General features: G+C 41.4%; 2 protein-coding genes across 2 annotated transcripts in view; both read right to left on the reverse strand.

Annotated features, from left to right (window-relative positions):
- Positions 1–26528, reverse strand: CSRP1 (cysteine and glycine rich protein 1). Its single transcript, XM_063144090.1, has 6 exons — positions 26307–26528; positions 12957–13069; positions 5319–5487; positions 4143–4272; positions 2709–2802; positions 1–1974 (listed from the first exon to the last, which is right to left on the reverse strand). The coding sequence occupies exons 2-6, from the start codon at positions 13066–13068 to the stop codon at positions 1898–1900; spliced, it is 582 nt and encodes a 193-aa protein (XP_063000160.1). The 5' UTR covers position 13069; positions 26307–26528; the 3' UTR covers positions 1–1897.
- TNNT2 (troponin T2, cardiac type) overlaps positions 1–27798 on the reverse strand; it is a 311842-nt gene that overhangs the window by 177445 nt on the left and 106599 nt on the right. The gene's annotated exons all lie outside the window — the stretch shown is intronic.

Raw genomic sequence — 27798 nt, forward strand, 5'->3', positions numbered from 1 at the left:
TTCTTTTTTACCGCTTTATTGAATACACAAGCTTCTTTGAATACAGCTCTTGTTTGTAACAAACATTGTAAAAACATTACTGCTCTAGTTTTGAGGCATTCTCATAACAGATGTGTGCTGCTCTAGTTTCTCAGGCATACTTGCAACAGATGTGTAAAGAACCACAGAATTTTAATCTAATTCCATGCTAATCACCTAAAGAGGAAAAAACATTACTCAGGTTGCATCCTAAAGGAAGGGATGTGGGCACTGAGCTCACACTACGGCTATTTAGCTTAAGACGGGTCCATATTAAATTGGGAAACATATAGACTAGATTCTCTATTAAAAAGTTCTAAGCCTGCTGAGATTTTGGACCAAGATTCTTCTCCTGAGCTTCATAAAAGAAAGAAGTGAGACTGTCAACCTTGGGTCCCATATCTGGATTTTATAAAAACTACCACTTCTTTGATGTCGTTGGTGGTTGGAATTCCCCCTGTACATTTCTCTGTGGTATGACCGGGGCCACTAGAGAGAGAAAGTGAACTGAAACCAATCTCATTAAGCAATTCCTTTCTTTAAGGGGCAAGCAACACAGTGGAATGATGACAACATAAAGCAACAGCAAATTGGATTTTTAGACCCTCTGTTTACAATATTCCCAGTTGCTGCAAGTAACAGAACTAATGAAAGATAGAATCAAGGAAAGCTATATATTCTGGTTGTCTCAAATTCATTTACCTTTTAGGAATGACAGAAATGCTGAGCAATATCACCTGGAATGATTATCACCTCTGAATGATTTCTTTTATATGAACCAAATTTCCCCAAATATATGAAAAATCAGTGGTCACTAGGGATGGGAGGAAAATTTGTTCAGTCCAAATTTTTTATATGAGCTTGCCCGATTTTCACCTCTTGAGCCTATAAGCAAAACAGAATACAGTTGTATGCTGAAATCTGCACTTGTGATACAACTAGCAAGAAGGAACAAAAATGTGTATATTATGCCAAATATGCACAATAATGAATATTAGGAAACTATCAACTGCAAAAATTGTGCATATTAGGAAAAGTCTGAAGAAAATGTGTGTATTAGAAGTGCACATGATAATGGGCTATTTTGTGATCAAATTAGAAAATGTAACTGTGGGCTGAAATGAACTCAAGGTTGGGAAAATGAGAAAGAGAATGAAACCAAAGTTGGCAGATTTGCTCATCCCTAGTGGTCACTGCTGAATATATTGACTAGTAATAAATCTACTGACATTGTAACAACTGCTTGAAATTATTAGTGTTAAGACTTCTGTCCATATTTACTCTTAAAAACTCGAGGAATGTGTTTATTTACACATTATACATGTTTACACACTCTTTCCCTTTCTTTTGCTATACCATTTGTGCATCTGAGTTGTTTCCTAGTTTTTAACTCTTCATCCTTGCCTTTTGCAATCAGCCTTGATATTTTGCACATGAATTGTTAAGACTTGATATCTTACAAAATATGTGACCTGTTCCCTCAAAAATCTCTATTCTAACCCTGTCGGGAGAGAGGTGTTAGAGGAAATTATTACACTGTTTTATATTCAGAGATACCTATGCTCTCTGCTGTCTACAGTTTTAACTATAGCTGAAAGCACTAATGTTTATTAAAGGAGGTCATTTTGCTAATGTGAGCCACAGTGGGTTTCCAAAGGATTTCAAGGACCTATGGAAAAGGACCATGGTTGGCTGCCCAGTTAGCAGGTGAACCAGTGATACACTGGAAAGCAGCAGATTCTGTTACTGTATGATTAACACATTTGCAAGAATTGGTGAAATGGCATTGTTCTTTGTGAGAGTTGGCTTGGATGAGCTCAGCATTGGCAAAGCATTTAGTGCTGGAAAGGAGACTTTAAAGCACTAGCAGTTTAGCTCTTCACTGGGAATGGACAAGTGCTCCAGCTCCTTGCCCAAAGCCAAAGCCTTTGGGTCCAAAATTCTTGGCATAGCAGCCTGCAAGAGAAGAGAGGTAGGGAGAAAGAATCAGCAATTAAAACAGATAAGTCTGTCAGTTAAGGGCTTTACTGAGCAAATTATACAGGCTAAGAAAGTAGTAAAGTTATACCCAAGTCAGACTTCCTGCTACAGGGCTACATACTCAATCGTGTGTAATTGTACTAACCCAACCCAACCTGCCCTGCCCCACCACCATTTTCTTTTTACAACATTCAGTAGCAGAGCCTTCAATCTGCAGCAATGTGACAGAAATAATTTTAGTAGAAAATCCACTGGAAGCAAGAGGGCTAAAGGCTCTTCCCATCTCTACCAGTACCCATTTTCCATGGCTGCATTTTGTAAAAAACAACAGCAGCAGCAACAGCAGGGAAATGCTACCTGAGACAGCTTCATATGTAACTTGACCCTTGATGTGCCAAACGCAGAATTATTGTTAGAAATTATCTACAGGTAGGCAAATTGAGTCCACAGTCACATTACAAATCAAGAGACATTTACAAAAATAGAAGAGGGATCTAGGCTCCCTACTTGATATTCTACTGAATGCCTATGTGACTGTCCATTACATAAATAACATCTTACACCTTTTGCAACAATTTTGCATCTTAGCCCTCCAAGAAGGACAATAGTGTTTGCAGAGGCCTTAGCATCCATCTAACAACTGACGAGCAACTAATCCAGGTCACTGGTTACCCAACAGAAGTAAGAAATCCTGAAATAGCAATTCTTACCTTTGCAGTAGATTTCACCATCCTTATCAGCCAAAGTAGTGGACTCTAAGCTTTTGCCACATTTTGCACATCGAAAACAGGCTTTGTGCCATGACTGAGGACAACACAAAAGGGAAGTTATTGAAGTGCATATAAGAGGATTCACAGCAACACTTTGGCTCAGTTCAGACAACATGTGTCTTAATGGTGGTTTTAGAACTCCACAGTGGAGTTTTTTATACCACCATTTAGAAATGTCTTGTCTAGCAGGAAAACTCCACACAACGGTGGCATTTTTTGGAAAACACTCCACGCAGAATATCCATGCTGTGCAGAGGAGAGCTCCTGCAAACCACTATGTTGCATGTTGTGTGGTAGGCTCCGTGAAGTTTTCCATTGCGCTCTAGGGAAGCTGCCAGGATTTATTTATTTTTTGCAGCAATGGCTGATGGGATACCATCGGGAGGACTGGGGAAGGTGAGAGGGTGGAGGAGCTGTCACTCAAACAACTCCACAGTATCCCACAGTCACACAACGGTGGAGTTAGAACATGTTGTGTGGGGAGTACCTCCTAAAAACTCAACCATTGAGTGAAGTTTTCACACTGCGCTGACTAACATGTTGTCTGAACTGAGCCTACATTACGTATTGTCAAGGGCGGCAGTCCTCAATGGCAATACCAGTAGGCCATTCATTCAGATTAGCATTTCTAATACTGGCTTGGTCTGAAATATTCCAAATGCTTTGAAAAACAAAATAGCATTATTCTACTCTAACAACAGAATAAAAGAAAAGTGAGCATGAATGGATTTACTGAATTGGCAGAATTTATTCTGTGCAGAGAACATCTGCAGTAAATATACACCAGTCACATGAGATTCTGACATTTTAATGTTCATTGGGGAGCGGGTGCAGGCACACACATAAACAGTACCTTCTCAATACATATATCTGATGATTTAGGTTCTTGCATATGAAAAATTGTGCCACTCTTCTTGCTGCAATCAGTTAGTGTTAATATTATTCTAATCTGACAGAGGCTAAGTAGTGAAAGCTGTTTTAAAACACCAATTGTAGAACAGCCAGCAGAGCCGCCTTACATCCAATGGATTTCTTACATGGTTATAGTATCAATGTAGCAAATTTACTCTAAGGGTACAAGCCTACACATTTTTAGACAGAAAAAGTCCTACAATTGGCTGGCTGGGGATTGCTAGGAGGCGTTGGACTATTTTCAGTCCAAACATGCATAGGATTGGGGCTTAAGCATTTGTCACACTTTGGACATTATAATGCATGTCAAGTGAATGTTTTATTCAAAAACAGGAAGCCTCAATTAGCTGTGGGTTCCCATCACATTCTAGTTTTTAGTTGGCTTCCAAATTAATGTGTGACTGAAACTAAGCTGGCGTGTCATCATTCAGCTCTTGCTATCCATCGACAGCAGGTTCTTACCTTCCCAGCTCCAACCACCTTTTCAGCAGCATACACAGCCTGTCCACAGCGGGGACAGCCATCAGCACCGCCCACCTTCTGTGCCATCCTGGATGGATTGGGGTTGTTGGTAGGCTGATGGGGCTGGGCTCTGTGGAGTCCATACAGGGAAAAAAAGTCATTCTATGTCTACATGTGTGTATGTACAGAGTCTCTGCAAAGGAGGAAAATATTTGGGACAGCCAGTTCAGGTTGTGACTATGGAAGGCATGGGAGACAGGTAAGTTATAGGCTAGGAAAGCTCCTGATCTTTCAGTTTTGGCTGTTGAATGCAAGCTCAGTGATTTGGAAGTAGCAATTCTGAGCATTATGGTACAAGACCATTAAACTTGTTTGCATCATAGAAACCTGGCTGGCTGAGGCATGAAATATCACCATGAAATGTCAGCCATACACTCAACGCAACAACAGCCAAGGATTAGAACTTTGGAGGAAGATATGACTGGCCATTTTATGTTAAGATAACTTGGCCCTTAGAAGGTGCCCTGCACCAAATTCACATGCTATTCAGTAGTTGTTGTTTGTGTTAGAGGCCCAGGATAGGTTGGAGATTATGTTGGTCTGTTGAACACTATGCAGAGATCTAAGCTTAAACTTCTGTCAGCATTACAGAAGATCTTAAGTAGATGGAATGGTAGCCCAACTCCTGACACTTTTGCCTCCCCAAATGCTTCCGCCCAGCCACATGTCTTCTAGCCAGACTTACTTCCCATCTCTGATCTCGTCTAGTGGAAAATATGCAACTGTAAGGAATGGGTTATTAGGTTCAAAAGCATCCAGGGATGTGAATTCAGCACCCATCTTCCACCAATCACTCAACTGTGTAAAAAAATTAACCCCACTCCACAGTGGTGTTGAAGACCTGCATTCTAATATTTACAGATTTGCTAAAGCTATATCTAGTTAGGGCTTTACTCAAACTTGCATTTGGAATCTAGGGGAGATTTGAAGCCTGTTCTGGTTTGAATTTGATTTTATCTATACATGCCGTTGTTGTTGTTGTTATTGTTCTCTATCAAGAGACTTCACCAATGACAGTTCCCTTTTGTGGGCAAGTGGGAAATAAAATCCTTGTCTATTTGTTTCAAGGAAAACGGTCCCATTGGCTACAAACATGCAAAAAGAATTACAACTCACTCTTCATGTTTGATCCCCAGTCCTTCCCCTTTGTCCATGCTCAAGGTCCCGGCTCCCTGTCCAAATCCATAGCCTTTTGGTCCATATTTCTTCCCATAGCATGACTTGCAATAGATCTCTTCTCCATGCACGGCTACTGTAGTGCTGTCCAAGTTCTTTTTACAAACCACTGCAAGAATGGGAGAGGGAAGAGACACAAATCAGAAGTCATTTGCAAGTGTAAATATCTAGGATTAATATGGATACAAGCAGGGATTTGCAATCTGCTTTCTTTAAAATTGGATGTCCTCTAGATAACACATCTTTTTTTTGCTTGATGACTTTACTGTTGTTTTTGATTTAGAGCATTTGAAATTATTTTTAAAACAGGCAACCTGGAGAAGATTTCTGGGTAACCATTAAATACTAGAGCAAGCCTGGGCAACACATGGGCCATAGGCCAGATGTGACCCTCCAGGGCTATTTCTGTGGTCCCCATGCGTTCCCTCCACCACCGTCACCCCGCCACTGCCACTGAAAGTGCAGTAATGCCCACAGTGATTTGCAGTAGGATTATGCAGAGCATGTATAAGTGCATGTGGGTTGTGTGTAGGGGTGCAACTGTGTGTGTGAGTGCATGGGCTGTATGTACAAGTGTTCGAGCCACAGTCATAACGCAGCCCTCAACCCAAGGGAAGTAGCCTACCCAGCTAGAGAGATTAGGGTCAGATTGGATAGGACATGGGAGATCTCATGTTCTTTATGTTCTTCCAGCAGCTCCACATAGCTGCTTTGGAGCTACAGGTCTTACGTTTCTCTAATGTTTCTGTTCTGTTACACTGCAGATTCTGTCATCGCTACTAGGCAAGAGCTCAATTGAGGGGGCACAGGATTAGGTGATGGCAGCTGAACTGGGACGGGAATAGAGCAGGCTCAATACCTTGGACAGAACTGCAGGTGCTGACTAAGGGCCAAAGCAGCCATTACTTTAAATCCATATCTAGCCGTTCTGACTTTTTCTTCTTTTTTTCATTTTCCCTCTAAAGTCGGTGTGGGGCACCTGATCCAGATTGGGAGTATAATGTGAATGGGGTAGAGAGGCCTTTGTGATCCAGATTGGTCTCACTGCACCTACTCTTGAGTAAATTGGGGGGAGACATAGCTACTAGGTATATTTTTAAATTAATGTCTGTTTTAGCCTTCAGGGACTGCGAGTTCAGGACCACTCCTGCAGCTAAGGTAAAGATAGGTTACCCCACTGCTGGCCTAAAGCAACTAACAGGGTCTTATAGCCAGCAAAGGAGCGTCCTTCTGGGAGCTCCACCTCCACAAGTTCTGCATCTGATTTATTTATTTTTAAGGGACAGTGTCCTTTCCCATCGTTGTTGACTTCTTCTGAGTAGTGAGGTCCTGAGGAATGAGAAGCTGGTTAGGGAATGCTCCCCCAGACCTCCCTGCTCAATGTAAGAGTCCAGGGTCTACTTCGCAGAGTCAAAAGGCAGTAGCACCTCCTAGAGATTGATTGGACAGGGTTGTGATCATACGTGGAGGGCCCCATCTGTGAGGATCCAGGATCTATTTCTGACTCCTTGAAGTAGTTGCCGAGGCTCTTGGTCTTGGGCCATGACATCCCCCTTAGGACTAATAGCAGGTTTTTTGAGTGGGGAGGAATTTGACTGGGAAAATGGTAAAGGAAGCTAAGGTCACCAAAACCCAATCTTCAAAAGGAGCTATATGAGGCTTATTTATTTATTGTTGTTGTTACTATTAATTGTTATTATTGTTATTATTATTTACTTCTATATTGCCCAATAGCCGAAGCTCTCTGGGCAGTTCACAACAATTCAACACAGAAACTTTTTTTACAAACTACGACTTTAAAACATTATACAACATTACAACATCATAATAATTAGTGAAAGAAAATAATGAACAACTATCTCCTTTGTCATGTCTAGTTTATTATGACTGGGCCAAGTTCCTCCTATATATGGTATAGTTTTAGACAATGACTGACTTTTTTCAGAAATCAGAACACAAAAAGAAACATGTTACCGATCATCTTGAGCAAATGCCCAGCAAGGTGAAAGACTTTGGACTCGATAAAAATGGAATGTCTTTCCAATTTGATTAAGCTGCAGACTAGGCATCTTGCTTACAAACTTCCATGCATAAATAAATCTGTGTCACAGGATGCTAGGTAAAGCAGGGAAGGTGGTGAAATGTCACAATAACTGGGATAAAGGATAGTGATCACAGTCAAACATGGACTTTGTAGGAGGTTAGGGTCCACATGGAAATTGTAGATAGAGTTGTGACAGAAAAAATGCAGGTTGCTTACCTGTAACCGTAGTTCTTCGAGTGGTCATCTGTGCATTCACACAAGTATGGGCTCTGCGCCTATACTTGTGTGATGCACAGAGACCACGAAGAAGAAATGCAGGTTGCTTACCTGTAACCGTAGTTCTTCGAGTGGTCATCTGTGCATTCACACAAGTATAGGCGCAGAGCCCATACTTGTGTGATGCACAGAGACCACGAAGAAGAAGGAATGCTACCTTATTAACCTCATGACTAAAAAGGATGTTTCTGCCAGACAAGAGCCTGGGTTATCCATAACTGGAAGCATCACTGTTATACACAAGCACATTTGTTTTGTAAATACGATTCTAATCAAACTTTATTCATCCTAGTGTCTTCTCTTAACCCTTGCTTTGGATTCTAGAGTCAGAACTGCAAAGCACGAGGAAGGGAGAAAGACAGATGGTGGCAAGGATGGAGTGAGGTCAGAGTTGAGGTCAATTATTTAAGGAGCCAAGAGGAGTGGTCTAATCTTAAGTGCCTTCTAGCCACGAAGAAATTAGAACCTTGAGTCCCGTAGTGTCTTTAAAAGATAGACACTGCTGTGACTGCCAACAGTAGTCAAGTAATACAGCCTCAGGAGGCAAGAGCTTGTCTCTTTGCCCAAAGTAAGTTATCTTACTCTTAAAGAATGCAAAAACAAAACCAAGTACTCCCCTAGGAATGCCACAGTAGCAACAGTAGCAGCAGCCTCTATATACCTTGCAACTAAATATGGGACTCCCAGACTGAATTTCCCAACCTCATTACCAAATATGGTGCTTTTCTTCCCTGTCAGGCTTAGCCCTCTATCCAGAGAATTAACAGAAGGTGGAGCAACTAGATGTGCAGCCATGAAAGGAGGATTGCTAGAAAACACTTCCAGCAGAAATAGCTGACGCCTCCTGTAACTGTAGCCTGGGATGGAATGGAGTTTTCTGCTTGCATGGCACAGATGTTCTGTAAAGCACTACCATTTCAGCAGTGCCATTTCAAAGAGCTAGGCCTTCATAGCCATCGCAAGGAGGCTCGTTTATCAAAAATATTTTGTTTGATATTTCTGGATATCTTCCTGCTAATGTGTCTTCCTTTCATTCCAGTATTGCCCTCATCTTTCAGAGGCCATTGCCACATTCTTTGCTAAAATGCTAATCTATTACTATGAAACCAGGTCTTCAGCCTTAATTTTATAAAGCAAAGAATCCATATCTACGAGCTGAGGAAATCTTTAAAGGTCTAGATTTTTGTTTTGTTTGGCAAGGACAGCTGTTTAGCGTATCCACATATTTCAAGATTAATTTGATGTTTGTTTTGACATACTCCAAACCCACCACTTATTTACACTTCTATTTCCTACAGTTGAGTCACTGATTAACTATGTTGCTCTCTGTTGTAATCAGTGAAACATGAACCAATTCATTACTGGTGTGTTCCCATAACTGCCCAGGGAAGTTGATACGTTTAGGAAATTTATCTGTCCACACAGAGGTCAGAGCCTGAATCTCATTCTGAGCAGTTCAAGGTTAATTGGGAGCAAGGAGCTATATCCCTTTCTGTTTAGGGGTTTAGTTAAGACCTTCTTGTTTTGCCAAGTTCTCTTGATGAACGGGGTGGATTTTTTTTTAAAAAAATGTTGATCTGCTGCATTTTGATATTCTTTATTGTTTGTTTAATTAGGATTACTTCACATCACTTTGTATATTTTTAATAGAAAAGTGGTGTAAAGGTTCCATAAATAAATGACACAAGAAATGTATTCCATCCCATCTTGCTTCACACTTGTAGCATGGTTAATAATACTGCTCATTCTTTGTGGGTTAGCAGCCCTTCAATACAGTCCTTGGCTCGCTGATGTATATGGTGTGATCTTGGGCCTTGTGGTTACCTGAGCCTAGGAACAATCAAATTATTATGCACTCACAGACCCATTCAGCCTGGAAACAGGTGTGTGCTGTCTGTTTATATGCATTTATATAAATGGTTTTGTAATTTGTATGATGTATTTTAATGGTTTTTAATTTTTGTGAAACATCCAAAGAGCTTTGGCTTGGGGTGTTTTAGAAATGAAGTAAATGAAATGAAATTACTCTTAGGAGCAATATGTACCTCTGTAGTATAAATGACTTTAAAAGCATGCACATCAGTGCTTGCACCATGCTCCAGTTACTGCACCATGCTTTGCTGCTCAGGCACTTTTCCCTCCAGCCTGGTCCATTTTGTTGTAAAAATTAGACCAGGCAGATGAACAATAGATGATGTTGCCCTGGGCATGTCTACTTTGTTCCTTAGTGAATATCTAAATGGGTTAATGTAGACCCAGGTACCAGAAGCTGGTACAGATTAAACACTTCAAATGCATTAAGACAGCAATGCAATTTTGTTTCAGATGTCCATGTCTGCAGTAAAAAAACAGGGCTTCCAGCTGTGAAGGTACAGAACAGCTGTTACTCTAGCATAGTTCCCCCAATAAGGAGGGCAGTTCCTTCAATGCTTTGAGAGATTAGCAGGTCAACATAAACCATTAGATGTATTTCCTCTCACTAGCTATTGTTTAGCTTATTCAAAACCAAAGCAAGCCTTAGTATATATGTGATTCTCAGAGGCAGAACACAGAGACAAGAGGTCAGCAGACCCCTACTGTATAAACAAAGACAAAATCAGCATTAGTATGAATATAAACAAATGCTGGGTGAAGTATGAAATGGCACAAGAACAAAAAGCTTTTCATTTTAAAACAAAACACTAAACTAAATACCAGTTGGCTAAAAAGACTGTATGCTTGATTCTCAGCTTCAACAGTCAGGGCCTCTGAACATATCAAATTTAAAAGTCTGGCTATGGATTCACTGTTAATTAGACTGGAGTGGAGTCACAATAATATCTAAAGAGAACAAGCCAATATGAAGCTATCATAAGAATCTTCTAAAGCACATGACATATGCACATATATATGGGGAAAATATTTAGAACTACAAATGTATTTGTTTTCAAAGATCAATACATAGGTTCTAAAATTATTTAGGGAGCAATCCTAACCACGCAGGGGAGTAAATCCCATTGAACTCAGACATACATCTGAGTAAAAATACTTACAGTAGGGTTGCAGTCCTAAGCATTTGATCCTTCTTATATGATGTGATGGAATAGAAAATATTTATTGATATGTCTTGCCATTATTGTTCTTTTTATGAGTCTGACTGCAGGATAATTAGTGGGAATCTGGATTTAGCTATGATCAGGATTGAAATGAATTTGCTATTTGCATACTTTGGATGTGAAATTTGTAAAGTGCAACTGTCTAATTTGTGACTCAGGGTTTTCAGCTATTTTACTCAGTGATTCTCTTATCACATAGGCAATGCAAAACATGTATTTAAAACAAGTAAGGTACACTAGATAGAGGACACAAATTTATATTTATTTATTTATTACACTTATATACGGCTCCCATAGCCAGGGCTCTCTGGGTGGTTTACAGAATCAGATCTACACAGATTTCATATGCTTATCTACTTAGCTTGGGATGCATTTATGCTACACTGCTGTTCCTCCTGTGATGTTTAAAAAACAGCACAAGCAATACAGCACAAACAATACAACTAACATTTGTAAAGTGTTTTCAAGTGTTCAAAGTGCTTCACATGCATTACCTAGTTGTAATCCTTACAACAGCCCTTTGTGGTAACTATTATTATCCCCTGTACTACAGATGCAGGGATTGAAGCTCAGAGAGAATGGTTTGCCCAAGTGGCCCGGTAGCAACACTAAAACATGGGCTGAGTTTGCAGTGGCTTGTCAACCATCCCAACAACCCACTCTTGCTGGGTTCACACGTAACTTGAAGGTGTGGTTCGCTCCCACTGCGCCCCAAATCTTCAAAACGGTGGCAGCCACTGCAATGAAAAGCCCCATGGGGAAATTCATCCACAGTGGCTTCTCGTTACATCTGAACCAGGTCAGTGAGTTCATGGCAGAGGCAAGATTTAAACCAGGGACATCCTGATTTATAGCTCAGTCACTTAACAGCCTAATCCTAAGCATATTTACTCAGAAATTAGGGCCGCTGAGTTCAGTGGGAGTTACTCCCTACTAAGGGTGTTTATGATTGTAGCTTTTGCCACTACACCACACTAGCTCTCTATTATACTGCTGGGGAGAAATGCTTGAGTGGAAAACCCTTTCAATATGGTACAGCCTCCGTACTCTCTCACTCAATGCAAGGGAATATGAGATAGGCAATATTGTTCTTCTCAGCATGGGTAGAAAGTAAACAAGAAACATCAGTAGTTAATCCTTGCATGTTCTTTACATGACCACTTTAACAAGTGAAGTATATTATATTATTTTTATATTATGGTTTTATACTGTTGTTTTATACTTTGAATTGTCTTAATTTTCTAAACCACCCAGAGAAGTTTGGCTATTGGGAGGTATAGAAATGAAATAAATAAATAAATAAATAAATACTTTATAACTCAAGTGAACATGGGCATAAACTAATGCTGTTTACAAGTGTGCCTTTTAGTTAGGCATATTATACAAACACACAGTCAACAGATAGGTCTTAATGACAAGTGTTAACTTAATTAGGTACAAATGTATCTAAGGGTCTTTTAGCATCTTAAACGCTAATACACTTATTATGGTATCCGTTTATGTGTACGTATCTGTTAACTTAGGAAATATTTCATGCATCTGATAAAGTGGTCAGTAGTCCACGAAAGCCTATGCCTTAATTTTAAGGTGACATAAGACAGTATTGTTGTTGCTGCAACAGGCTAACATGGCTACCCCTCTGGAAACTGGTGCAAATATTTTTCAACTCACTGCATGGTGAAAGACTATGAACATGAGTTGTTGCCTACAGAAGATTCAAATTATATTTATCAGTGTGGATAATCCTATTCCTTCTGCTATAGCCCAGATGTCTTAAGAAATGATGAATCCTGGAATTCAGAAGTTAGATATTTTAAGGATTTGTAAGGTGCTTTGGACTTTGTGTTGGGGTGTCTTTCTCCCAAGAAGAAATGTAAAACTGCAAACATTTCCCAAAATCTTTAGGAGAGTGTGCTCAACAAAAACCTCTGCAAAGCTTTCACCTGTTTTACTTCCTCTCTTCTCTCTTACTGGAAGGAGAGAGAAGCAAGAGCTAGGTTGCTCGTTAGTTCTGCGGCAGGAAAGCCAAATTTCAATTTGTTCTCCACAAGCAGCAGATGGAATATCAGAGTTTATTTACCATAGTGACAAGAGTAAGTAAGCTGGGGCAGATCCCTGTGAACAGGAAAGCTGGGGCACCCTTGCTTGGGCTGCTATACTCACTGCACAAGAAGCAGGATTTGTGGAAACTGTTGCCTTCACACTGCACTTCCTCTGCAAAGTACACCGTTTTCTGGCATACGCCACACTTTTTTCCTCCACCCCAGTTTGGCATCCTGTAAAAGGGGAGATAAAGAAACAATGTAACTGCCTGAAGACAGATTTTAAGAAGTGTGGAGAGGGCAGAGGACGTACATTGAACTTTAGCACCAATTGGCAAGCATATAAATCATCCTACAAGAATCTGGGAAAAGATAATAGTGTGTACGTTTTATTATCTAGATACAATCTAGTTTGAAAAACAAAACAAAACAAGGCTCAAATCCCTGCTTGTATCCTTAAGTGTAGGCCAGGTGTCTGGAGACCAACAACAGCTCATGCTGTTTGCACCCACTGGCTCACATTTTCTTCTGCTTTGGTTTGCTCGATGTCCATCTTTGTTCCTGCACTGCATGTCCATCTTTGTTCCTGCACTGATCTGTGCACATTAGCAGTACCCATTTGCAAAGATAAGCACAGGAGTAAGAAGATCAAATATTAGCTTGCAACACACGTTTCATTTGGGTGGCCCTTCTTTGAGCTGGCAACATATCAATATCCCTTATCTATGATAGGGAGAGATATGTGTATTATAGAACTGTTGACTTTAGTAGGCTGCAGGTATGCATTGAGGCGATTTGGGGTCACATTAGCATCACACTTCATCCATTTCTATTCCAAGATATGGAGGAGAGAGGAAATGAATGGTTAGATATAAGAAATGCCACATGCAAGGCATCCAGTCCTTCCAAGCAGGACTCCAGGTACTGCACAACAAGTAAAGGAGGGCAAACAAATGGAACAGGGTCAGGGACAGGGTGAGAGAAGCTGCAGTTGCCTCTTGCTGCGTCATCAGGGATTTAAAATGCAAAACTCAGAGTTGCAACCTGGCAACCATATTCATGTGGCATATCAGAAATTTATTTAATTATTTACTGCCCAATACAGATGCTCCGTGGGCATATAACAATTACCTGGGGTTCATGTTATGCAGTAGGTGTCTAAGGTAAAGCATTTCATGTGAATAAGCTTTCTGCAGAATAAACTGGCTTCTTTCTTAGCTTTGGATGTCGCAAGGATCATCTTCATCAAAGCCAAGTGCCCCGAAATTTATGAGGCTAGATTGAATTCAACACGTTCGCAACACGAGTAATGAATCTATGCAGTGTTCCTTTTAGTATGTCCCCGAGTCGGGTGAGCATGTTTGGAATTTTCAGAAGAGTATCATTGGTACTCTTAAAAAATGGCTGCCATGGGGATGGCTTGCCCATTCATAAAATGGCTGCCATGGTCAGTCATAAAATACTGATTTTTCAGATGGCAAACTGGTGACACAAGAAGAAAAGTAATTTGCCCAAGGACTGAAGTACAAGACAGACGTGGAAACTGAGCTGCAAAATTCAAAACCATTGTTTTGAGCCCAAATAAAGATGGCATTGGTGGGCAGCCCTTTGCTTTGCAGCATGCCAGTCTATCAATTATCCCCCCCCCCAAAAAAAAAGATAAATCAGGAGGGGCAGGGAGTTTGGCAGGCACCAAGAGAGGGGTTCATGGGCATTATTTTGGAGATCCCTGGGCCACAAATTCAAGAATCCAATACTGCTGAAATGAATACATCGGTATTCAACATACACATAATCTACCAATTCATAAAAGGGGCAGAAGTAATGAAACAGAAGGGTGTGCTAGAATACATGGAGCCAAAGGGGAGGGTGGGGGAACAAACAAGGAATATAGCAAGGCCATGCATAGTTTGAGAGCACAGGCCTTTTCTCTTGAACAGGCTAAAAGTGAAGTTGACATACTCATCAGATGCATAATATTTCCTCAGCCTCTCTAACTGGACATCGAAAATTCAGAACTGCAGCTCTGACTCATGTCACGCCAATGATCCTCTACACTTGGTGGAACAGTGTGCAACCCACTCTTGACATATACCTAAACAAGCAAGGTAAACGAGAGCAAGTTCCAGCCAGAGGCCCAATTGGTATGATTCATTCCTCTAGAGAGAGTGCAGGAGATCTCATAAACTTAACCTCCAGCTCACACATTTTGAGAGAGCTTATTTTACCATAGCTTTAGTATGTTGTGTTTTGTTTGGAAAATCATAAGTAATCATTTCTTTCTTTCTTTCTACCTATTGGGAAAATGAAGTAGCTTAATCTGAATCACAATATTTAGAGTTAGATGTGTCAAGCAGCATTGTGTTTTTCCTGGCAGAGCTCTTGGACACTTAACAGCTGCATAAGACAGAAAATTCAAACAAAGCTGTCTCCACCACTGCACTATTTCCCAATACAGATTGGGACTCTAACATGGAAGGAAGGGGGGTCTTTAAGATTCGGATCAGGCCACCTACATCTACTCTAGAATACAAATGGAGGGGGGAACATAGCTGCTAGATATGGATTTAAAGTAATGTCTGTTTTGACACTCAGTGACTGTGGGCTCAGCCTCGTACAGAGAACCCTGCAGCAAAGGTAAAGACATTTTCCCCAGCACTGACTTAGAACAACTGTCAGGGTTTTATAGCCAGCCCAGGTAAGATCTTCTGGTATCTCCACCTCTTTGAAGTGTTGCATCTCTCTCTCTCTCTCTCTCTCTCTCTGTGTGTTTGATTAAGAGCTGGTTCCCTTCTGTATGATTACTAGTTTCTTTGGGTGGTGAGGGTTTGTGGAGTGAGGATTTATCTGAGGTTCCCTCCTTGAAGTAAGAGGGCAGCACCACCTCCAGGGTATCAAGTGGGTAGCGTGACTGATTTGCAGTAGAGGGCCCCACTTGCAAGGGTCAGGAAGTGGTTCTGATTCCTCAGAGCTGCTGCCACTGGAAGTCTCAGAGCATCATCAGATGGGGGGAATCATGTTTCCTTACCATTGCTTCCTTCCTCACCCCCACTTCTGTCCCACAATACTTCCTCTTTCTTTACACAGGGGAAGAAAGAGGAAGTAAACAATGACCATGTGGCCCATTCAGTGAACGTTTTTATTGTGCCACTTTTCCTGCACAAGAAATAGTGGCCCATTTCTCCCCCCTTCCCACTCAGATTTACTGGGGTCTATTTTGTGATGGAAAGAAGGCCAGAAGGAATGGGAGACACATGGGAGGTGGACAGCGTTGTCAAAAGGACCTGCGAAAAATTGTGTGAGTGGGCAGTAATGAGCATGTGATAAAATGCTTGTTTGATGATGCTATCAGTCTCTGAGGGCTCTGAGTCCTGGACTGTTAGTCTATTCTACCCTGGGCTAAAAATATGGAAGACACTGAGCATGGGGCTCTTATGTCATGTCTAGTTAATATGACTGGGCCCAATTCCTCCCCTTTCTGCCCATTTATTGTATAGTTTTAGAAAATGCTTGACTTTTTCAGAAATTAAAATTTGCAGCAGGGACATCAGAACACAAGAAAAAAGTTACAGATCAACTTGAGCAATTTGCCTATCAGGTACAATACTTTGGACTTGACAAAAATGAAATGCCTTTCCAATTTGATCAAGCTCCAGACTATGTAACTTGCTTTCAAATTTCCTTGCATAAATTGTGTCACAGGATGCCAGGCAAAGCAGAGAGGGAGATGAAATGTCACAGTCAAACAGTGACTTTGTAGGAGGGTTGGGGTCCACATGGGAGTTGCAGATAAAATTGTGAAGGGGAAAAAAAAGAATGCTAAGTGATCAATCCATAGACCCTTAGCAACTGCATAAGACAGAAAATTCACTGTTCTGCCCTACTAGGAAAAGGTGGACATATTGTGAAATTGTTCAAGGTGACATTATTCCAAAACAAACAAAAGAGTGGGGCTGCCTTTGAAAATGGTCCAGAAACTTCAGCTGGTACAAAACAGGGCAGCCCGCCTACTAACAGGGACTGGCCAGCAAGATCACATTACGCCAGTCCTTTTACAACTTCATTTGCTGCCAGTCCAGGTCCGGGCGGGATTCAAAGTGCGGGTATTGACATTCAAAGCCCTAAACGGTTTGGGGCCAGGTTATTTGAAGGAACGCCTCCTCCCATATGTACCTGCCCAGACCTTAAGATCATCTACATGGGTCCTTCTCCGTGAGCCCCTGCTGAAGGAAGTGAGGCAGGTGGCTACTAGAAGGAGGGCTTTCTCCACTGTGGCACCCTGGCTGTGGAATGAGCTCCCCAGAGAGGTCCGCCTGGTGCCTACACTGTACTGCTTTCGTCGCCAGCTGAAGACCTTTTTATTCTCTCAGTATTTTAACACTTAATTTTAACTTAAATTTAAATTTTACTGTTCTAACTCTGTATTTTAATCTTATATCAATTTTGCTGCATTGTTTTATCCTGGTTGTGCTTTTTTTTACTGTATTTTGTATTTGTGTTTTTAACCTGTTGGTTGTTTTATTATGGTTTTAATTTTTGTGAACCGCCCAGAGAGCTTCGGCTATTGGGCGGTATAGAAATGTAATAAATAAATAAATAATCATGGGCAGCACTGTGTACAAGCAAGGCAGATTTTGAGTAAGTGACCAGGTGCACAAGAGGACAGGGCTCCTGTAGTGCAAATAGTTGTGTAAACAAGGGGATTCCATGCAGTGTTCCCTATTCCTACACAAGAAGGAGGATTCAAAGTATAGGAGCCCCATCCTCCTTGGCATTCTATCAGCCTAATTTTGAAGTTATTTTCAGATCACAGACAAGCAGAATTGCCTGTACTGGCTCATAGGCCTGCCCACTGAGTACAGAGCTGCAAACCGGCTGAACTACATGCTGCTGTTGTTACTGTTGGAAACTTCAGGTTTGCTTGAGCAGTTCATTCATGTGAGAAAATTTCACATTAAAATGAACAGCATGGACTGGATGGGAGATTTTGTGACAACTTAGAAAAAGCAGCAGTTTTGTGGTCAGAATGGCCCCACCTCTGTTTAAATATTTACCTCAGTTGTCTATCTCACCACAGGCTTCCCGCCTCAGTTCAACGTATGTTGGGTACTAGCTTTCTGTGTTCTGCACCCCTCCCTCTCAGCCAAGTCATTCCAGCTGGGAACCTTGGATTGCCTTAAAAGGAGATGTGGATTGGAGTCTCTCATTTCTTTCTGCTGGGGCAGGAGCCCAACAGGAAGGAGGCCAACTCTGGCTTTCAATAGAAGGGAGTGTGCCTAAAGAAGATTATATTTCACATATACAATGGTAACTAAAGCATAGGTGAAATTAGTCCAACTGCTGCAGGTAGCACAGACAGGACATAATCTCTGTTTGTTCCAGACTCAGGAAGATAAGATATACAAGAAAGGGCATAGCCCTTAACAGCAGTATGGAAGAGGAAATTTCAGCATGTGCATCTTCTCTCCTGACAAGCTGGATTCAAGACTGGTCTTGCAGCTGATTAAAAACCTGGAGCATTTCCTGGCAACTTTAAGGTGTCTATTAAAAAATTATGTTTGTGGAACCCTACTGAAGCTGCTTTCATGTCATCAGTTGTGGTGGTGGTGGGGGAAGGGCAGAATTTCTAAGTCAGCCCAGCCATCATGCGGAGAGCCTGAGGCCTGGTATTAGTAAGATGGCATTAGCAGCAACAGGAGCTCTCTTCAGCATCCCAGAGGGAGAAGAGAACCTATACGTGGCTGAGGATTTCAATAACATGTTCAGTTTTGTTTCTCTTGTATTTCCCTGCACCCTCTTGAGTGTGTGTGTGTGTGTGTGTGTGTGTGTGTATTGCAAGTGGACAAGTGTGCCCTCTTGGAAGGGTACCCAAGAAATTGGAAATTTACTGCTGGCTGGATAAATATTACAAGTTCCTTTCACAATTTGATTGAGTATTTCATCTGATTTTATTTTATTTTTACTTTTAGAAGCAACTTCATGGTTCTAGAATAAAAGGTAAAGTCTTGGAACTATGTAATTTGTGACCTGTGTTAGCCTGTTTTGGCAGGATTACACTTGGACAAGATGCCTGGGTTATGACAGACCATGATGAGCCAAGTAAGATACTTGTTATGTATCAGAAATTCCTGATGTAGAATCCAAGAACATTTGCTTCGCCTACTCACCACCACTAATTATGGAGAGGAGAATGTATGAATCTGTGATTTGCATGCACAAAATACAGTATACTCCAAGCTGATGCAAGGCTCAAAGGCCTTAATTATCCCAAGTTGAAGCTGCACATACCAAATCTAGCTTGATTATCTACAGAAACCTTGATATACAAAGATACCAGTAGTCTGTGGACTAATGTTATAAATGAATATGAAGACAAATTGAATGTGTGGAGTTGGAATTGTGACATGTAAATTGAAGGATTCCTAGTGACAAGACTCTTTTGGAATCACCTTGAACTAGACAGGATGTCTAATAATGTAACTTTATTTGGATCTGTCCAACCTCATTTCCTGATCTTCATGTTGCTTTGAATTTATTTGTAGGTACTTCATCACTGGATAACAACTATGGTTCTGATTACTACTGAATCAGAGTATCTTCATAGGGGGAGCGGAGATGAAATAAGCTAATAATTGAAGTGTCTTAAAAATGGTCTGATTTGCTAAACACTCTGCCAGAGAGATGCTGAAATCAAGTTAACCCAGTAGCACAATCTGGGGATCAGAGCCTAATTATTCTTAAAAGTTGTATATACTTAAACAAGTTATTAACTAGAATGACTCATGTGACCACATTACACAGTTAGACTATTTAGTCCATTTTGCCTATTTTGGCTGGCAGCTGCTTTGCAGGCTTTCAAGCGGAAGTCTAGCCCAGTTCTGCTAACCAAAACCTTTTAAATCAGGGATGGAGAATCTCCAGGTTGTGGGCTGGATATGGCCCATGAGGTTTCTTCATCCAACCCACCAGCTTCTTCCCAAGACCCTACCTGTTTTCCCAGCAAGGAAAAGCTTTTCTTTCAGATCAGCAGCTGATTGGAGAGAAGAGCTTTCTTCTGTCTGTTTACTGGCAAAGGCTCCCTTTCTCATGGTGCAGCAGGGGAAAGTGTTCATCTACCATCAGCTGCTGGGAGAGGGCCTGGGGAGGAAGCTGCCATGTGATTTTGTTCTGCTTACTTAGCTGTGATCAAGCTATGGCTTTATTTGCTTCAGGCTCCCCAAGAAAGGGATATGAACATAAATGAAACTCTTGTCTGTTGAAGTGGGAGATAAATTAGTTTGATGACCCTGTATGTGAAACATTTTCAGCAGGCATTGATATTAAATACTCAAAGCACATTATTGTTCAAGAATTCCAGGCTTCCAGCAATTCTCCGTTTAACAGAAATTGTTGACTGAACCCTTCCAAACAAGTGAAAGACTGGAAGATGTAAGGGGTGGGGGAGAACAACTCTTGTGTAAGCACACCTTCAAATGAAACAACGGAGACACTTAGACCAACTCATTTAATCACTGAGGATTCAATCAAATTTTTTGACCTAAAGCCCTAAGCCATAACCCCGAAATATATATGTCTGTATCAGTGTATGGGCAGCTGCACACACTTCACTGTTCAATAGCTATCCTCTTCTTAAAAGCACTAATCACCTAATTAAGAGAGATGTATGAGCTAAATCTACACAACCCTGCTTCCTGAAGGGGAAGGGGTGGATAGATTATCCCTCTTCTAAGTAGATAATTGATACTCTCGGCTTTGAAAGGACCAAATATTTGTTTGGTGAAAAATATTTGCTAGTATTTACATAAAGAGCTTTAGGCAGGTACATATTGTATTTTTCAAAATGTTTTCATTGACATAGTTCCATGTGGTACTGAGGCTTGTATGTAATTCTCAGCACTTTATAAAGAGAGAAAGTCTACAAGACACTCAATATTTAGGGCAGTATCCAATGCTCCCCACATGCTAGCAGAGCCTCTGCTAATACAATGGGAAGCTAGTAGATCCTGAAGCAAACGAAAATGAGCAGAAACCCTTATTTCTGGCCCAGAGCAGATCAGCGGAGCTTGCAGAAGGGTGAGTCACCTATCCCATTCCAGAAATAAGTATTTCCACTGATTTCTGGGGCTGCTTTAGGAAGCGCTAACAGTGGGTCCCACTGGTGCAACAAAAATATCAGGGGAGCAGCTGCAGTATTGAATACCGTCTATGGATGTAATTACAATTTTCCAGTAACTGACAAATGGAAAACACCTGAAGATATTTTCAATGTCTCAGTGCAATAAGAAAGTATAACCACGCAAGGGAAACAATAGCAGCAAGAACTTTCCATTCATTAATCAAACATGAAGATCAAATATTTTGCTCTGAAAAGGAATCAGCTTAAGCAAACAAACAACTCGGTTCATTTTTCTAGAGTTTAATCTGATGGTCAAACTGTTTCCTTTAAAATTCCATCTGTGAGTAAAGCTCAAGGCATCAAAAGTGGTAGAATGGTAGGGAAATAAAATTGTTAGACAATGAACAGTTGTTGAATCGATATTGTCTACAAACCGGAAATTTGATCTGTCCACGCTATGTAAGATTATGAATACTTCTGTTTTCCCACACTATATAAGGAATAGGCTTAGACTGTCTTTACATGTGACAAAATTAATTATATTATATGACTATTATTTCAATATCAGCGTTTCTGTTTCCCATAGCTATATTAAATGCATGCAAAAATAACCAGAACACATAATTAAAAAGTGGACAGCAGCAGCTTTCTGTATATTTTATTGCCATTTGGAAGCAATTCATTCTGATCTATGAAAAAAGGACTTGTGAAAGCACGATAGGATAGAACATTCAGTGGCTGAGACCACTGGGAATTTACCAGTGCTACTAAGGGAGCATGTTCAAGATCGGTTAATGCAGCCTTTCTCAACCTGGGGCGCTCCAGATGTGTTGGACTACAACTCCCAGAATGCCCCAGCCAGCTCTGCTGGCTGGGGCATTCTGGGAGATGCAGTCCAACACATCTGGAGTGCCCCAGGTTGAGAACCACTGGGTTAATGCAATCAATTATCCTGTTGATCATATGAAGCCACCTTAAGTAATCAGTAGCTGATCCATCCATCTGGTTCAGTATTGTCAGTTCTGACTAACCATGACTTTCCAAGATCTAAGAGTATTGGAGAAACATCCAAAAACCTTGCAGTCTTGTATTTTGCAAATCAGGATGATGGAGGGCCTATTGGTTCACTTGTTTACCCATCAATTATTTATTTTATTTATTTATAAAATAAATAAAAGCTCACTTTTCCTTTTCTTGTCCAGCTATCAGAGATGCTTTACCTGGTTGTGCTAGGATTTGAACCTGGGGCCTTCTGTATGCAAAAAAAGATGTTTATTTGTTCATACTGAGTTTACAGGTGCTCCCTAACATGCTAGGGTGATAATAGAGCAAGCCTTTCATCTATTACTTCAATGTAGCTGTATAGGCAACATGAAGACTTTAATAGTACCAGTACAAATCTGAAGATGGGAGGAAGCATAGCTCAGAGGTAGATACACGTTTTGCATTCAGAAGGCTCCAGGTTCAATTCCTGGCATCTCCCTGTAAGGGAGGATAAACTCCTTGAAACCTTGGAGAGTCATTGCCTAGACAATACTGGGCTAGATGGACTGACAGTCTGACTCCGTATAAGGCTATATTCCTATGTGTATAAGTTCTGGATTATTTAAACCGAAGTACAAGGATGTGACCTTGTGTATCAGATGTATGAGACACTACTAGTGTTGTTAGATCCTCCCTCCATTCCTTAAGTATTCTGCAGATCAACAGGTTGTCTCCCAGCAGATCTCTGTCCTCTACTTAGTAATACCCTTGCCTCTACAGCATATACCCAGAGCACTTCAGCTACTACAGTATATTACTGCAAGCATGGAAGGAAAAAGAGTGAAGGCAAATTGCAGTAACATATTAACAAGGTGGACCCTGTGTCCTTGCTTAAGTTACTGGAGAACCACTCGAAGGCATTGCTGTCTTGTATTTTGCACATCAGGATGGAGGCTTGATGATTATTCATCTGCAAATCCCACTTAAGTCAGAATACATGGATTGACATCTATTTTAGTTCCACCCGTTCCCCTGAAACTGCTTGCCCACTTGTTATCATAATGCAGAACAGTATTTACATAGCTGCCCATTGTGTGTCAGTTTCCTGTTCAGTTCATTCACTGAAAATCAGTAGTATTGAATCTGAGTAGGACACAAAAAAGGCCCTGCTTTCTTTTGCATTCACACACACACACATTCTTTCTTCCTTTGTTTCCCTTTCTAGAAAGTAAAGCAGGTGAATTTGCTCATTTTCATTCAGGCAACATCATCAAACCACAGCTACAATTTAATGTCAGATGTGGGGCTGACATTATATATTGAAAGAGCAAAATCCTCAGGTCAGCTGCAGGTGAAATCAGCACAGCCCCATGTTAAGCTAGCAGCATTAATATAGAAGGGAAATACTTGATGAAGCAGTAAATTACAAACATTTAAGCTTAACAGAAGGAGAGGATGGCCCAGTAAATACCATCTACATAAAACAAGGGATTAAACATCCCTATCCATAACCAAGCTAAAGTAATTGGATTTACCCCAGTTTAGTCCCATTAGCATTAATGGGATTCAGTGTGGCTTATGCAAAAGTTAAGTTAGAACTGGGAAAACGAAGACCAGATAATATAGGCCAATGTAGGGGAAATAACCTCCTAGTGTGTCACAGTGGGCTTCTGTAAGAAAATTGCTCAAACCTCCTTGTATGTAAATTACAACAAAACTGACAACACTGCAAAGCTCATTCACATTCATGACAAAGGGAGAAAAAGGTTGGAAGTGGGCCCAAAGTATCCTTTTGAGGACCCAGAATTAGCAGCTCCAGAGAAGTAAACACCTTTTCTGGTTACAGATGGGAAACTGATGCTGAAAGAGAGCAAATGGGTGACCCAATGACCAGAGAGGCATTTTAACTGGGTTTATATAGTCTTTCAATGTGGCTTGGAGCAGCCTCTCTACACTGTCCAACTGTTCCAGACAAAGGGACTGAGAACCAAATCACTCAGTGGACAAAAAGAAAAAGCTTTAAAGCAAGCTCAAAAAGATTTTCTGTGGTTGTTATGACAACCTTAGTGATTATAGTCAATTGTGGCCAGAAAGGTTCTAAGCTTGGTCTACTAGGGAAGGAACACAGACAGTGATGTAATTATCGGGCTGTTGAGTAATAGCATACTTTACCATAAATGGACATTCTTTAGTACTAAACAGCAGTCAAATTCTTAAGTAAAGAGGTATTGCAACTAGATAAAGCAAGATGATAATTCCATTCAGCAGTGGCACACCTCATTCTATGGTTTGTCTAAACCCTTTCCACAACAGGCTTCAATGCTAGTTGACTTTTCCTTGGTGGGGGCAGATAAGAGGATTTCCAACACCCGCTTTGGAATTCCATGCATTTACTGCCATTATAGCAAGGATCAACACCCTTCTAGGTGTACTGAGCTAGTTCCAACTTCCAATCATTGGCAACTATCACTTAGCCTCAGCTCCTTGTTAAAATGGGAACATTTGCCTTAAGATATGTAATGAAATGAATAAATATAAATATCACCAAAACTGAAGTTGAGGGTTAGGATAAACTATAAAACTCAAGTTATATTGGAAATAGGATCTGCATATTTGCTGCAATCAAGTGCAAAATACAATTTATGCTAGGGGGTTGTTCTTATTAAAATAGATCCTTTTATTTAAAATAAAAACAAAACAGTGTATATTGCAAAAAATAATAATACACCCCCACATGTTTGTGTCCTCCCCCCCCCCCCCCGAATCCATGCTCCTTTCCCACATAAAATATATAATTTAACTCCATTAAAGTAAAGGGGTTTTACCAAGCACTTCAATGAGAAATGTTCCACTCCACCTTCAACTAGGTTTGAAAATTCTAGTCACTCAGGAGGCAACTATAATTGAATAAAGTTTATAATTACAGCTGAAAAGGCAATAACCTTAGGGCATTTATAAAAGAACACAAACATTCATTCTGTTATGCAAATCGGGCACTTAATTAATATACTACTCTAGAGATGAACACTTCATGCCAACAAGATTTCATCAGACTGTTTCTATATGTATAGCAAATTAGCACAGCTAGTGTTCCACACTAAATATTGCATCCTGCCACTCTGTTAGAATAACACCAACTAGTAGAACTCTGATGGAATACTGTATCCTGTTCTGGCCACTGTACTTTTAAGATATGTTTAAGTTTCAGGAGGGTAGATTTTGGTTGAATGTTAAGAGAAATGTCTTAAAGGTGAGAACAATTTGACAGTGGAACCAATCGCCCAGGGTGGGATGGAGTGGGGGGAAGGCTCCTCAAACAGAGGCTAGACAGCTATCAGCTGGGGAGCTCTGGATTTCCTACATCAAACAGCAGATTAGAAGCACACCCACACACCCAGAACGCACTAAATTTTCTAAGCATGGAAAAAGTGGGCCACAAAAGGTTTATCAGCCAAGAAAGAAACACCTCCACAGGTCTTTAGGACAGCCACTCCCACTGAGATTGTTGGATTATTATCCAGCAGTATCAAGAAGACTTCTTATTATTATTATTAATTTATTTATATAGCACCATCAATGTACATGGTGCTGTACAGGGTAAAACAGTAAATAGCAAGACCCTGCCGCATAGGCTTACATTCTTATAAAGTCATAGTAAAGCAATAAGGAGGGGGAGAGAATGCAAACAGGCACTGGGTAGGGCAAACAGGCACAGGGTAGGGAAAAACTAACAGTATAACTAACAGTCTAAAGTCCGAGTAACATCAAGTTTTAAAAGCTTTAGGGAAAAGAAAAGTTAGAGGTGCCCAAGCAAAGCTTTCTCCTATGCCTCCTTACTCCAAAAAAGTAGTGACACTAAAAACTTTAAGACAGGAGTGCGGAATCTCTGGATGGCTGTTGGACTGCAGTTCCCCTTACCATTGCCCATGCTGGTTGGGTCTGATAGGAGTTGGAGTCCAACAACATTTGGAGAGTCATAAGTTACCGACCGGCGCTGTGAGATGTTTGCCCAATGGCTAAACCAGCAAGTTTTCGATAAAAACCTACTAGATCAGGCACAGCATCAGGCTTGCCTGAGTGTTCTGGAGGAACAAGCGTGCTACAAGAGATTATACCTGCATCGGGAACTGTATACTCGTGTCACAGAACTAACTGCTTCAGAGGCATTATTCTTTTAAAACTTAACAAGGGCCAGCCATGGAAAACGGACAAGTCATGGCGCCCCTCCAAACAGGAACTTTCCTGGGTCACGCTGCATTACAGCAGCGGCGGCAGAGGGATGTTCCCAACCCTGCGTTCCCAAGGAGTTCCAGCTGGCCAGGAAAGAGCTTGATGGAAAAGGAGGAAAGGCGCGAAAGGTGCGGCGCTTACCTGGCTCCTGCTGCCGCTCCTGCCGCTGCTGCTGCTGCTGCCGCTGCTGCTGCCCCTCCCCTCTGCTTCTGCTAGCTGCGGCGTCCTCTCTCTCGCTCGCTCCCACCAGAGCTGGCCTGGCCCAAGTCTCTCGAGGGCGCCTGTTATTGTGTTCACTTCGGCAGAAGGCGTGTTCCTGAACTACAGCCAGCCAGCTCAAAGAGAACAGTAAGTGAGGGCGGGTTTGGCTCGCCCTCGCTCGCTTTTCTTCCCCCTTTTTATTTTTTTTTTATTTTTGCACTCAGCACCACAAAAGGGCTGATGTCATGTTTCCTGAGGAAAAAAACAACCGGGGCGGGCGCGCAAGCAGGCCGGCCGGTCATGAGGCCGCGCTGTCCACCCAAAGAGCATCTCCGGGCTGGGCAGAAGTTGCCTCCCGCCACACAAGCCAGGCTCTTTTGGGCGCTTTAAACGGCTCTGTTGGGCGGTCTGGTGTCTACGAAACTCTTCGCGGGTTTTTGCTGTTGTAGACTTTACAGGGCAGGGTGGACTTTGGGGCAGAGATCCAAGGTCCCTCCTCACAAGGCAGCAGGGCTGGCTTAACCCATGTTGAAGTAAGAGAAGTAACACACATGGTCACCTAAAGAGGCAAGGGACTATAAGACCATTAAGGGCGAAATCTTAGGCTTGTTTAGACAAAAACAACAACAGTCATACAACTCCCAACGCTGGAGAATGCTGGGAGTTGTATGACTATTTTTTGTTTTGTTTTTTGTCTAAACATAGAATCATAGAATAGCAGAGTTGGAAGGGGCCTACAAGGCCATCGAGTCCAACCCCGTGCTCAATGCAGGAATCCACCCTAAAGCATCCCTGACAGATGGTTGTCCAGCTGCCTCTTGAAGGCCTCTAGTGTGGGAGAGCCCACAACCTCCCTAGGTAGCTGATTCCACCGTCGCACTGCTCTAACAGTCAGGAAGTTTTTCCTGATGTCCAGCTGGAATCTGGCTTCCTTTAACTTGAGCCCGTTATTCCGTGTCCTGCACTCTGGGAGGATCGAGAAGAGATCCTGGCCCTCCTGTGTGTGACAACCTTTTAAGTATTTGAAGAGTGCTATCATGTCTCCCCTCAATCTTCTCTTCTCCAGGCTAAACATGCCCAGTTCTTTCAGTCTCTCTTCATAGGGCTTTGTTTCTAGACCTCTGATCATCCTGGTTGCCCTCTTCTGAACACGCTCCAGCTTGTCTGCGTCCTTCTTGAATTGTGGAGCCCAGAACTGGACGCAATACTCTAGATGAGGCCTAACCAGGGCCGAATAGAGAGGAACCAGTTCCTCACGTGATTTGGAAGCTATACTTCTATTAATGCAGCCCAAAATAGCATTGGCCTTTCTTGCAGCCATATCGCACTGTTGGCTCATATTCAGCTTGTGATCTACAACAATTCCACATGCATAGGAAATGCTCCTTAAATCCAAAATCTAAAATTACTGAACTGTCCAACTGAACACATT

Source organism: Elgaria multicarinata, chromosome 1, assembly GCF_023053635.1.
Source record: "Elgaria multicarinata webbii isolate HBS135686 ecotype San Diego chromosome 1, rElgMul1.1.pri, whole genome shotgun sequence".
Lineage (NCBI taxonomy): Eukaryota > Metazoa > Chordata > Lepidosauria > Squamata > Anguidae > Elgaria > Elgaria multicarinata.